Genomic DNA, 12,758 nt, shown 5'->3' on the forward strand with positions numbered 1-12,758 from the left:
ATAGTGACAGTGGAAAAATAGATAATGACAGATTTTTCACAAGCCAGTCCGTCGAAATAGTCAAGTACAGCCTCTGATATAACCGTATACATTTCAGTAGATAAGTTTCAGTAGATTATGTTGCGCCCCCTGTTGGTCTGCACTCACCAGTGTATGACGCTTCATGTGCTCTCTCCGGGTGAACTTCTTGCCGCAGATCTCACAGGGATACGGCCTCTCCCCTGTATGCGAGCGCATGTGCCTCTTCAGGATGCACTGGTGCATGGCAGAGAAACTGCAGTACGGGCACTTGAACTTCTTCCTGATCACTGTGAAGTCATTCACTGCAAACAGACAGAAAAATGACAGATCAGATGCAGATAAAAATAAACACGTGCAGGTTGAACTGTTGGAAGTATGGGAGCGTTAAAGTCCTGCATGTGACATTAATGCCAAACCTACTTACCCAAATGCTTTTTCAATTGGATCAAATCAGTTAAATTAATAGACAGTGTTTCATGTTAACCAGAATTATTTAAATAGTGGAGTCTGAGCTATTTTTACTTTGAGGGTGAATCTTACACTCTCATCCGAATGCAAAATAAAGACATTACGATTTGCATAAAGAAATGAAGCTTGTTTTTAGACGTTAGTGAATGGTTTTTTTATGTGAAAATTAAATTCTTATTAATGCAAAAAAGGTTGCATTTGTGAATGCATAAGCTGGCATTAACTAACAATGAATAATATCATTGTCAGCAATTATTCATCTGTTAATGTTAGTTATTATCGGCGACACTGACACAATTATTAGTTCAGTGCATGTTAACAGTTCATTTTAAATGTTAAAATGTATTAGTAAAAGCTGAAATAACATAAACTAAGGTTAAGACAGTGCTTCTCAAACTTTTTTTGCCATAAGGCCCCCGTTGTATAGAGTGCATTGCGGCCCCCCAAATAAAGACTTATAATCTTAAACTTCAAATTGTATTTAAACCATAAACATATTGGGTTATACAATGCTACAACATCAATTATAAAACGGTCAGTTCTGGTCCTTGATTCTGATTTGCTGAGCCGAGTTTTAAGCCGTTATAAAATACCCTGATTGCATTACATAACATAAATATTCTTTTATTTAGTTTATTTCATGAAACCTTGCCATGCATATGGAATCACCGTTTTATAAAAGCAATAAGTCCCGCGAAGCAGTGGGTTGCAGGGCATTTTATAACAGCTAAGTGGGTTTTAGGCACGACGCAGGCCTTATTGCTTTATTCTTTGGTTGGTGTTCTTATTTCTCTGTTTATTTCTAAATTTCATAAAATGCCACAAAATCTGTGCCCCCCCCGGATCCATCTTGGGGCCCCCCAGTTTGAGAACCAATGGGATAAGAAATGCTGTAAACGTATTGCTCATTTTTGTGAAAAAATTGTGTTTGTATTATCCAGTTTATATTTTTATGTTATGTACATGATTGTAGAGTTTGCACTGTGTAAAATTTGAGAATCACCTTTGAGAATAAAAGGAAATACACAAAAACTCAAAATTGAAATGTCCAGGGAGTTTGGGAGGACTAACGGTTATGGTCATGACAATGTCACAAAAGATAAGCTTCGTTGTCTTTATGCAAAATATAATTGCTTTTTAATTTCTTTTCCTTTTGTTTTGTGATAAACGTAACCATCCGTGATCGGTCAAGTTCATCATACCATCACATTCACATCAATTATATCCTTTTCATTCAGTCCTGTCCTTTCACCGCGTCACCGCTGAAGATACAGTCAGAGCGCATTGACAAACACTGAAGAGGATACTCTCCCTCGCTCACCTGCCCTTAGCTACCAAAACCAACCCCGAAAGAGACAGTTTCCCTAGCAACTGCAGTGCCGAAACAGATTTTACTGCTCAGATTCAACAAAGAAAGATGAAAAAAATTACACAGACTCGCACGACGTACTATTGTTTGACGAACAATTACAGCACAAAATATCACAAACTCACAAAACCAAATGTTAATTCCACATCGCTTGTTCTCATTGTCATTTTTCCATTTTCAGAGCGCATGATTCACACAAAGCAGCAATAAACCAGATTTGTGTTATTCATACTATAGGACTAGAATCTCCTTAGTCTGGCTTGGTGGATGGGCACCATTCAGGCATTCGAGTACAAATCCGAGAGCCAGGTTTTTCTCATCTTTACACACGATGGAACTGATAAGCATGTGCTGAAAAGCTCTGACTTTAACACCCACTTGTCTCATTTAAACGTAGAATCTGGTCACCTGTTTTCAACGCTTACGATCTTTTTAGCCATGTTGTGGAGAGATGCAAAAATCTACATCTAAAAATCTACAAATCTAAAAACAAAGTAACCACTCATTCATCATTTTCACAGCAACATTTATTGGCTACAAATTGACACACAATAATATTATTCCAAAATACAGAAATGTACATGAATCTATGCATTTAGACTCAGAAGGGATTTATTCATGTCATTAACAAAATAGTGCAATTCAACCCAGCTATGACTGAGAATTCTTACGCGTTTTTACGCCCACAGTTCAAACCTCTTCAAACAGCATTAAAGCGCATCAGTCTTTTATTTTTCCTGAAGAGAAAGTGCTAAAACCTTGAAAATCTCCACTTCAGTGCAAGTTACGAATTTCTCTTTCTTTATTCAGAGCCAAACGCTGATTTTGCTCACAATGCACCTCACATTTAACATAGCACCACGCTGAACAGTTTTACCACACAAATGAATATACCACACTTTCCGTGGTAAAACTTTGTTTTTCCTGAAGACTTGGCGTAAACCGTGCTGATTTTTGCTTGATAGAGCAATTCAACAAAGCTTTGCATATGACGCACAGATCAGACGATCTATGCAAAGTGTATATGAGAGCGGAACACATCCAAGACCTTACAGAGATCACAGATAAACAGCTCTTCATACTTTGGAGAAAAAGAAAAGGTGGAAGGAAAAGGCCCATTGGGAGACTAGGGTATAATACTCATGGGTCATTTTAGGTGTTTCAAAAGTAAAACACAGATATCAGGAATCTCTGAATACAAGATTGAGAAAAATCCAAATTTCTAGTAGAATGTGGAAGATACATTCATAGGTATTCCCAGATTATAATTTTTGTATTAGGGAGATGACACTGGATTTTATGCTGTGTCAGATACGGATGATCAGAAAACATGTGATAGAAGCAAAATGAATGGGTTTGTGAAAGTGACACTCGGTCGAGTAACATGAAGTGGAGGAAAATTTTACTTTGGCTTTGACAAACCTTGAAATGATTAAAATATGAAAGAGGCTGGTTTAGTTTCAGGACATCAGATCTTTGCACGCCTTCAAGCGCATTTTATGCATTTCCACATGCCAAACGATCCTTCGGAGATGTTTGCGGTTTGACCTCTCAGTGACACAACTAACTTTCAAGATGGGAAAAAGTCTGATTCAGATTGAACTAGTTCGCAATAGACACTTCAGTCAGCAATCACTGAAAGTCTGGCCTGATTCTACAATATGAAGTCAACACCATGACTCTGACACAACTGTTAACATGGCTCCGCTCTCACCAAGTAACCCCTCCCCAACCTCCCTGTTCTTTTCTGCTGACTGTTATAAACTCCAATGTCGCACAGTTGGCAAACACAACATTACTTGACTCCTTTCCTTAACCATCTCCAGTGTCTCTGTGATTTAGGCTCAAAAAGGGTGAAATTTCAGACATAATGTAGTGCACTCGCATAACTGCATGCATACACGGTCAAAGAGAACATGGTTGAATAATTTAGGACATCCTCCAATCTTTATCGTCCACAAAGGGACAGTTCACCCAAAAATGAAACTGCTGTCATCATTTACCTAACTGACATTTGAAAAAAAATACTAAGGGTGGGTAAATGCTGACAGAATTTTCATTTTGGGGGGAAGTATCCCTTTAACCTCAGAACACAGGAATATGTTTCTCCTGCAGGGGGCAGTGTTGCGCACAAATTCAAAATCGTCAAATTTACTGTTGAACATTGTCAAGTTAGTGAAGAACCCCTGTGCTTGACTCCGTATTGCAGGTTAACCATTGATAATATATAGAAATAAATAAAAAACAATGGTGTTCAATACACTGAGATCTCTGTGTTCTACAGGTTCAGTGAGAGCTGGAATAATCCTGCACGGTACAAAAAAGTTTTTGGATTAGAAACTTGATAAAAAAATCTGTTTTTGCATAGCAATTGTGCCGCCAGCCACGAGCTGCTTTACAGTAATATATAAAACCCTTCTCATATACAAAAATACTATAGAACACCAACAGTGCTGTGCCCAAAATTACACCCTAACCAGGATGGCCTAGCGTTTACACATTCACTAGTGGATGAAATCGCTGGTTTTGCCAGACAGATTTTGCGTCAATGATAATCAATCATCAACATGAACGTGACCGCGCTCTCCATCGTCCCCCTTTATGGCGTGCAGACGCCACAGCCGCTCGGTAGGGGAGACGCCGGACTGACAGCAGACCTTGGCATGAGTGGCCAGATTTTTCTGTGTGCTGAAGGTCCTGGTGCATGCGGGGCACGTGTACACGCGCTCGCTGGAGTGCACGGACGACAGGTGGCGGTTCAGGTCCGTGCGGTCGCGGAAGTGCTTGAGGCAGTAGACGCACTGCATTAGCTTCCGCTTCAAGTGGATGGTCTTCTCGTGGCGGTCGGCGTTAGACTTCAGGGTGAAGCTGGCGGGGCACTGGGAGCAGTGGTAGCGCGCCGGCGGAGGATCGAGCGGAGACACGGACGCCAGAGGGCGGTCGAGGCAGTCCAGCGACAAGGCCATGAGCGAGAGCGTGTGGCTGTACTCGTGCTGTCTCAGCTGAAGCAGGCTGCTAAACAGTTGCTTACACAGAGAGCAGGCCAGCTCCCGCCGCCAGCCCGGCCCTCCGCCCCGTACCTCCGTCACACACGCTCCATGCTTGTCCTCCACCATCTGATCTTCCTCTACGGGATCCTGGACACACTCCAGCCCTGGGAGATGGAGGCAGAAAGAGAGAGGTGAGAACTAACCATGGGAGATCGGCTTATGTATGTGAAAAACAACAGCCAGTCATTCGGCGTGGATGAGGGGACGGGGTCGCCACGTCACACATACCTGCACGGTAAGCGGGACTGCTGACTTCATCCTGCATTTCATCCTGTAGGAATACACACACATACAAATCAACACTTGTGTACTTCTGGTGACACATCTGTATAGAGACGTGAACGCCTTAAGCATGCAGGTTCATGTAGTAAAATACACAAAAACACACACTGGAGAAAGAAGAGAAAGACAGGACCCTTGGAAAGAAAGAAAAGCAAAGAAACAATTAACTCGAAACAGAGAGACAAAACATGAGTTATGCCGTGCGGTCTTGCTGAACGTTCAGAATGGGAAATGTCTACACAGGGCCCTGCGTAAGGACAGCACCCCCAAAAAAACGTTGATACAAATAAATAAATAGTGTTATTGTTGTTATAAAGCTGTATGATTGTATGATATTATTACAATTTTGCTATTTATTTACTTATTTAAAAAGTTTGAACAAAGTTTACTCTCCTCTATTCTATAGGCAAATAGTTTTATGTTTATTTTAAAAATGTATTCTCTGAAAACAAATCCATAATTACATGGTAAATTGAATGTTATTTTAAAGCTGTGTATGTATTTTCATACAAAAATACAGATCACAAAATGTTTCTGTTTTTGTTGATTTATTTATTGAATTTTTTTAAGGTTTGAATAAAGTTTATTTTCCTTATTCTAAAGCTAACTTATTATGTCGAAGCATATATTCTCTAAAACACGACTCCCATCGTTTACACAGATTTTTTTCATGTTGTTTATATATTCTTATGGGACAGCAAAACGAAAATACTGGTTACAAAAATTATGTATTTGTATCAAAAAATGTATGGCATTATTGGCATTGCTAAATTGTTTATATATTCACTTATTTTGAATTATAAAGTTTGATCAACGTTTACTTTCCTTATCCTATTGACCAATTTTTTTTTTGCAGCATTTGGTCAATGACCAACAAAACCACATAAAGTTTTAACTGCTGGTTTACTGTTGCTTTCCAGTAGCGTATTATCACTGTTTATCTTGGATGTCCAAATGTACAGTTTTTTCAGAAAAAAGAAAGATTTTTTTTTTTTAAAAAGATTAAATACTGTGCTGTGAAAGCTGACAAGCACGTTTTAATACTTTTTATTGGTTTAGATATTTGCAAAACCCACTGACAAATATAAAGGACCAGAAAATATGGAGATACAAGGGTCCTGAAAGACAGCAGCGATTTTCAACAGGTGGACACAAAGAGAATGCTCTTTGTTTGTGTATGAAGGGGGGCTGTTTGTTTGAGGAGTGGGGGGGTTACAGATCTGTTTATACATGTAGATGTGCGCTGAGTATGCATGTAGTACGTGTATAGGTGTGGCCCATCCCCCTACATGTTTTCCCAATTTTCGTTCTGTTTTCACCCTCCCCTCACGTAAGAGTGACACGTAATGGTTTAAGCAAACAGATGGCTTGTCCGCAGAGATGGTACAACTTCTTGGGGGGGAGGTCCTGCGAAACCAAATGCCACCTCAGCATACACGGGGAGAATGCAATTTCCTGCTCTCACTTAGGAAAACAAAAACCCACCCGACCCCATCCATTGTCCACCATCAGTATTGATTTCTACCGCCACCTGGATCCTACTCTCATCAGGAGATTCTCAGCTGCGAGTGTTATGCATTTTTTGGGCACATGTATGTAAATAGGGTAAACTGTGTGTAACACAGTTTTATTGCTGGCTAAAACATAATGAAATGAGAGAAAATACGAAAAGAAGACACAAGGGACAGGGCTTGTGTAGAACGGACATTACAAATCTTCTGTATGCAGATTTCATACGTGCCTGCGGTCCCTAACAAAGAAAGGAAGCAAGAACAGCAAAATGAAATGAAGAAAAGCCATGCACATAGAAACAAGTCCACACAAACAAAGACCAACTAACAGATCTGACAAAACAAGTGTCCTGTTGGATGTTTGTTACACTTACCTCAGTGGGTGAGGCCTTCAGGGCCCGTTCCTCATAGAGCTTGTCTTCAGGGCCCCCAGGACGCGGCAGACTGAGGGCCCCCGGGGGCGGCAGTAGAAGAGGAAGAAGAGGAAGAGTAGACGGAGGAGAAGATGAAGACGCCCCGTGTTTGCTACCAAACAGGGACCCTGGATGATGGGAACCGCTGGTGCCATGGGAGCCACGTGGCCCTGAGGAGAACAGGAAACTAGTCTCACCCACCTACTCTCAGACCAGCGGCCAGCAGCAGAGAGAGAGAGGAGGGGGCACACACAGCCACTTCATTAATAAAGAGAGGAAGAGGAGGGAAGAGATGAAGAGAGTGAGGAGACAGGGAGTGGGGTTAGGGCTCGCTTTCTCTCACTCTCAGTTCAAGCTCCTCCACATCCACCCACATGCACACGCAAGGGATGGCCGTTTGTGTGTGACTCTCAGAGATAAAGAAATAGAAAAAAAGCTTTCACACGATGGAGGAAGTTCTCTTCATGTAAAACCGTGTCAGGCCACTTGCCAGAATCGGTATGAAGGATACACTACATTTACCTTCATATACGTTCAATCCAACTTGATTTTAAGGTACAGTATACGCCTTTTTCTTGGAAATCGAACACACAATCCAGAAATAAAATCACTTGAAATTCAATTGAATGAAACATTCTCTTTTATATATTTGTATTGGTTTAATATTTGCAGGGTCCCCGCCAGCGCTTATTGGCATCGTGTATATGATCCTTGATCATACCAATGGCGTGAATGAGTTAGTGATTTATGAAGAAAATGGAGATACAAGGTTTCTTCCCATCATTTACATTTTATGTAGATATTATCCGTGTTGTTTAATTTTTTCAGACCTGTGCTACACTGTAAAAAGAGGGATCTTCTGGCAGCTGGGGCACCAGAAAAATACAGTAAAATTACATGTTCTTTATGCGTTTCTCGTAAATATGTCTGTTACTGTAATTTTATGTTTTACTGTATTTCAAAATGACCTGAAAATCTGTATGATTCTGTAAACTAACAAAAGACTACCCACAAGGCTATGCAGTGTAGAATATGTGAGACAGCTACTTTCAGGCTACTTTTTAGGTTTTACAGTTTTCAGGGGGGAAGATGAATTTTTGTGTAATCCTGTTGGTTATGAGTTAAGTGGACGGATGCTCAAAGTTTAAGTTCAACCACAAATAGGTTCCTGGAATTCTCCTCTTCAACATCATCCACTCCCATTCAACACACACACACACAGACACAGATGTCTTGTCCGTTTCTTTCTTTCTTTCTGGTGCACATAACCATTTGCTGCATTCTGGAGCGAGACTCAATAATGGTTCCCCTTCTGTTGCAAACTCTACATCAATGAACATTAATTAAAACTTAACCAATGGTTCACTTCAAACAGTCATTGAAATTAACTGAACTAATCGATCTACATAAACAATCCTTTTCATATGTTAATAAAAAAACACAAGTGACCCGACCCAGGTTCTTTTGTGATGAGTGCATTATCTAGGCAGATTTAAGTAAAGACAACGTGCTGTGTAAAAGTGTAGGGTAGATGACAGACTGATATGCTAATTTGTTCTATGGTGTGAGGGTCAATTCAAATCTATCTTATGCTATTTTATATGACAAATGTTAATATTAATAATATATAACAATGTTATATTAATTGTTTTTGTAATTTAGAAGAGATTTTGAAGAATGTAGGACACCAAACAGTTCTGGGGCACTTTTGACTACCATTGTATTTTTCCCTGCTATGGGAGTCAATGGGGGGCGAGATCTGTCTGGTTATAAGCATTCTTCCAAATATCTTTCTCTGGGGTCTTCATAACAAAGACACTTATACAGGTCGGAACAACGTGAAGGTCAGTAAACGATGACAGAATGTTCATTTTTGTGCAAAGTATCCCTTTAAAATATGAAACCAGCCCATGTCTTTCATTTGCTAAATACTGCCGTGCATTATCTAGTATATGTTTTTTGGATTGTAAATTGTGTTTATTTCACGCAGCGTGTGTAGATTGTTCTTTGGAACTGATTCCCTGTAAGTGCAAATGTGTGTATCAGTACACATAAAACCTCACAGAAACACACACGGTCCCTTGAGACTCTGACAGTGGCAGGAGAGAGGACAGGTTGTCAGCCCGCTGTCAATATGTATAGATCAGTCGAGAAGACAGACACACACCTAAAGCAAATCGCACTGCCAGACCTGACCCGGGATCAGCCAGTAACACGGAATCTTGGTTAATCACGGCAGCCTGCAGGACGTGCGGGGACCCGCCACGACCCGCTCGGCTCGATCAAATCAATTCCTTTTTCCTGACTTTAACAAATCTTCTTTGAAGTATGAAAGAGGAGGGCGACTAGTGATCCGTCAGAGCGAGCACGGCACGGTTGAACAGGTTCTGTTTGTTTTACAATAGTGCTGTTACCCAAATGGTCGGCGGTTGATGGGTCATGTATTAATGAAAGCCTGGATTCAGTCATCAAGTCGAACATTTCAGCATGTTTCGAAGTGAACAAGAAATTATATTCAGCTCAAAAAAATTCTGTCCAAATACCATAACTTGAAATATGTTTGACTTTCAAAGTAAACTTTGTAAAATGGACAGTCAACGCACAATTTAACAACACACCAATTTTGTCACAAAAAAGTGAATATCAATATTTTACAAAACAACATTCTTTTAAATACTTTGAATATAATAATTAATTTTATGATGTTTTGCAGCCCTTCAGGCCTTACTTTCATTGTATGGCGGAGAGTCGAGCAACCATTCTGCTACCCTCCTTTGGTCTACAGCACGTCAACATTACAGTTAATGAACATTGACAAAATTACCATTTTATGGTATACTGCACCTTTAATGTAAACAAAATTAACCAACTTACACAATTGTCTGTCAACATAATCGTTCTCTAAAATGTCATAACTTGCTTGAAACTAAAACTAATTTCCTATTTCTCACAACATGATCAATTACATCACAAATGGATAAAATCAAGTCCTGCCTCAAATTTGGCATCAAATATCCAGTATCACCCTGAAATGCGTCACATAACCCAAGTGAAATAGTTTTGTGTACCATCTCACGATGACTTCCGCAGGATAATCCTGGCTGTGCTAGTGGAAATCAGGATTTGTACATTAGCGAGATGATCAGATTAATACTCCTCTATGTTGTCTTTTAGCTGGAGTTTGGAAGACAAAAGCTCCCGTGGCGTGAGTGACAGCCACTGTGTTTCATTCTCAAGAGTGGCCATTAAGGCTTAATGTTCTTGAGCAAACACACACTCTTGAGTCTGCCCTAAGGGTGTTAAGAGCAGGGGCCGTTTAGAGTTGTCCTCCCTCTACTATTCAGAGGAACACTGAACTTAAGCAGACAAAAGAGACAATTACCAACCCATGACTGAGAGAGAGAGAGTGAGAGTGAAGGGAGTTAGGAGGAGACAACTTGTAAAGAGTCTACAATACCACAACACACACAAGGACCAACATTCATCCAACACTTTGAGAAAGTGATTGACATAAAGGAGACATGGACAGTCAATCATTAACTCTTTTCAATTTATGGGTGATACTTATGTGTCTGGTCCATGCCAAGACTAAATATTTGAATCTCCAGAGCATTTATAATTCCACCGCATACTTTACCAAAAGTTAAGTTCATGAATCTGTAAAGTCAACATCTAAGTTGTATTATCGCCATCACAAAGCAGCCTAACATTTATATAGATCTGTTATGAGCACAATGCTATACACACCAACTGTAACAACACACACATCTACATTAATGCTTAAGGACACAGTCAAGCAGTATCGCTTCATTAAAAAGCCTACAGAGAACTCTGAGGCCCCTGTAAGACTACATGACAATATTGTATGGCACTCATAAAGACATCTACAAGCAACCCATAGGGAGACAGAACTTTAGGAAGACCTACATTATAAACCATAAATCCAGAGTCCCAACTGGATTTTCTAAGCAGATCCTACAGGACCCTTTAGAAATGTCATGGTTTATTGAGACCTATACGATTTTCTAAGCACATACTGTACATTATAGCGTACACTGCTATTTCAAAAGAACGCATTCAATCTATAAGAACTCAAGCCCCTATAGAAGAGTCTATTTCAAACCTAATTAGAATCGTTAAGCAACCTACAAGAGCACCTACAGCACCATGTTAGCAGGAGTACTGTATATACATATACAATATGTCCCAATAGAATTCTGAGAATCTACGAGTCCCTATAGGACTCTACAGAGCAAGTATAGCAAAGCACATGGTAACTTACGGGAGAGAGAGTGTCCTCCCTTGGGCAAGTAGTCGAACAGAAGCGGGTTTTCCTCTCCAAGCATCTCCACCCCCAGAGATAACAAGCTGTTTTTGCTCATGAGAGCAGCACGCAGATTAGCGACCGAACCCACTCTCTCCTGGGTTACGGCCTCGTTCCTCTCCCCGGACAGAAACCCGCCGTCCCCCGCTGCAGCCTCCTCCTGCTTTACCAGGAGGTCCATGCGCTCGCTGCGGCCGTCAGGAATGTTCTGCTCCGTCACTTCTGCACCTGAGAGAGAAGTGAAGAGTGTTAATGAATGAATTATAAACACGTTACAAGACTGGAATTTCAGGAACAGAATAAAAGGCAGTTTTGTAATAACTTTTAGGTGTAACAAAACTTTTTTAAAGGTAAAGTTCAGCCAAAAAGTTACAATTCTGTCAGCATGTTGTTCAAACTATCCTCAAAAAGAATGTTAGTGACAAGATAACGATTCGGTGAGTCATTCATCTAGACACTTGCTTTGTTCTTGAATAAATCATATGTTTTGAACGAATTGGTTGAATGATTCACTGACTCAGAAAAAAATGGCCGCCACCTACTGGCCGTTTTAGTTTCAAATGTAAAGAAAGTCTAACGTTTCCATTGATAAACTTTGCTGTACAAATGAAATTTGTTCACACGTGAAGATTTTTACATTTATGCATTTGGCAGACATTGCATTGTACTACACATAAATCTTTTTCCGTGCAATCCCTGGTCTCGAACCCATAATCTTGGCGTTGCTAGCGCCATGCTCTAACCACTGAGCCTGTTGAGTAAAATGTATTTAAGCGACACTATAGAATTCTGCTCAAGGTTCCCCCATGTGGTTGATGAGCGCAATTGTCTGTTAGCAGTGTCCTAAATAATGTTGCTGTATAAGCTTCCCTTTGGGCACCGCAATACACATGAATTTGTTTACTAAGCTGATGGAACCGCCGAATGCAGAAACGTTGTTTGGAAACCATGTTGCACTCTTCCGCAGGGAACTGTATGTACAGACTCGAACACAAAACTAACAGAGTGTAGTTGTAGTCGCTATGAGACCGCTCGATAGCAGCGGCAGTAGCATTAGGGATGCTACTTCTATTCGGCATCGGCCAAGAATTCTAATTTCGGTGCATCCCTAGTAGAATTCGTCCGGTAAAGAGTTGTTTTACCACTGAAATAATTTAAGAGACATTATTTAAGGTTGAAAAACTACAGTGCTGAAGTGTTTGAAATTTGGTTCATTTTGTCGATTTCAATTATGGACACGGCGTAGCGCCGTGATACTGCATGGTATCGTGATATTTCAGTAGGTATAGTATCATAAGACGTTTTTATGGCACCATGGCA

The 12,758-nt window shown here is 40.3% G+C and overlaps 1 protein-coding gene across 3 annotated transcripts in view; it reads right to left on the reverse strand.

Moving 5' to 3' along the window:
* The window catches only part of zbtb46 (zinc finger and BTB domain containing 46), a 70,757-nt gene that overhangs the window by 5,487 nt on the left and 52,512 nt on the right, over positions 1 to 12,758 (reverse strand). The window contains exons 3-7 of one of the 3 annotated variants that reach the window (XM_079477671.1): positions 11,397 to 11,666; positions 7,076 to 7,284; positions 5,137 to 5,179; positions 4,890 to 5,012; positions 148 to 323 (exon numbers count right to left, since the gene is read on the reverse strand). In XM_079477671.1, coding sequence (XP_079333797.1) covers positions 148 to 323; positions 4,890 to 5,012; positions 5,137 to 5,179; positions 7,076 to 7,284; positions 11,397 to 11,666 — 821 coding nt within the window. Of the gene's footprint in view, positions 1 to 147; positions 324 to 995; positions 5,013 to 5,136; positions 5,180 to 7,075; positions 7,285 to 11,396; positions 11,667 to 12,758 lie in introns of those variants that run through there. The other 2 variants (XM_079477669.1, XM_079477670.1) reach the window with 2 other exon arrangements.

The sequence above is a fragment of the Barbatula barbatula genome (assembly GCF_947034865.1).
Source record: "Barbatula barbatula genome assembly, chromosome: 17".
Lineage (NCBI taxonomy): Eukaryota > Metazoa > Chordata > Actinopteri > Cypriniformes > Nemacheilidae > Barbatula > Barbatula barbatula.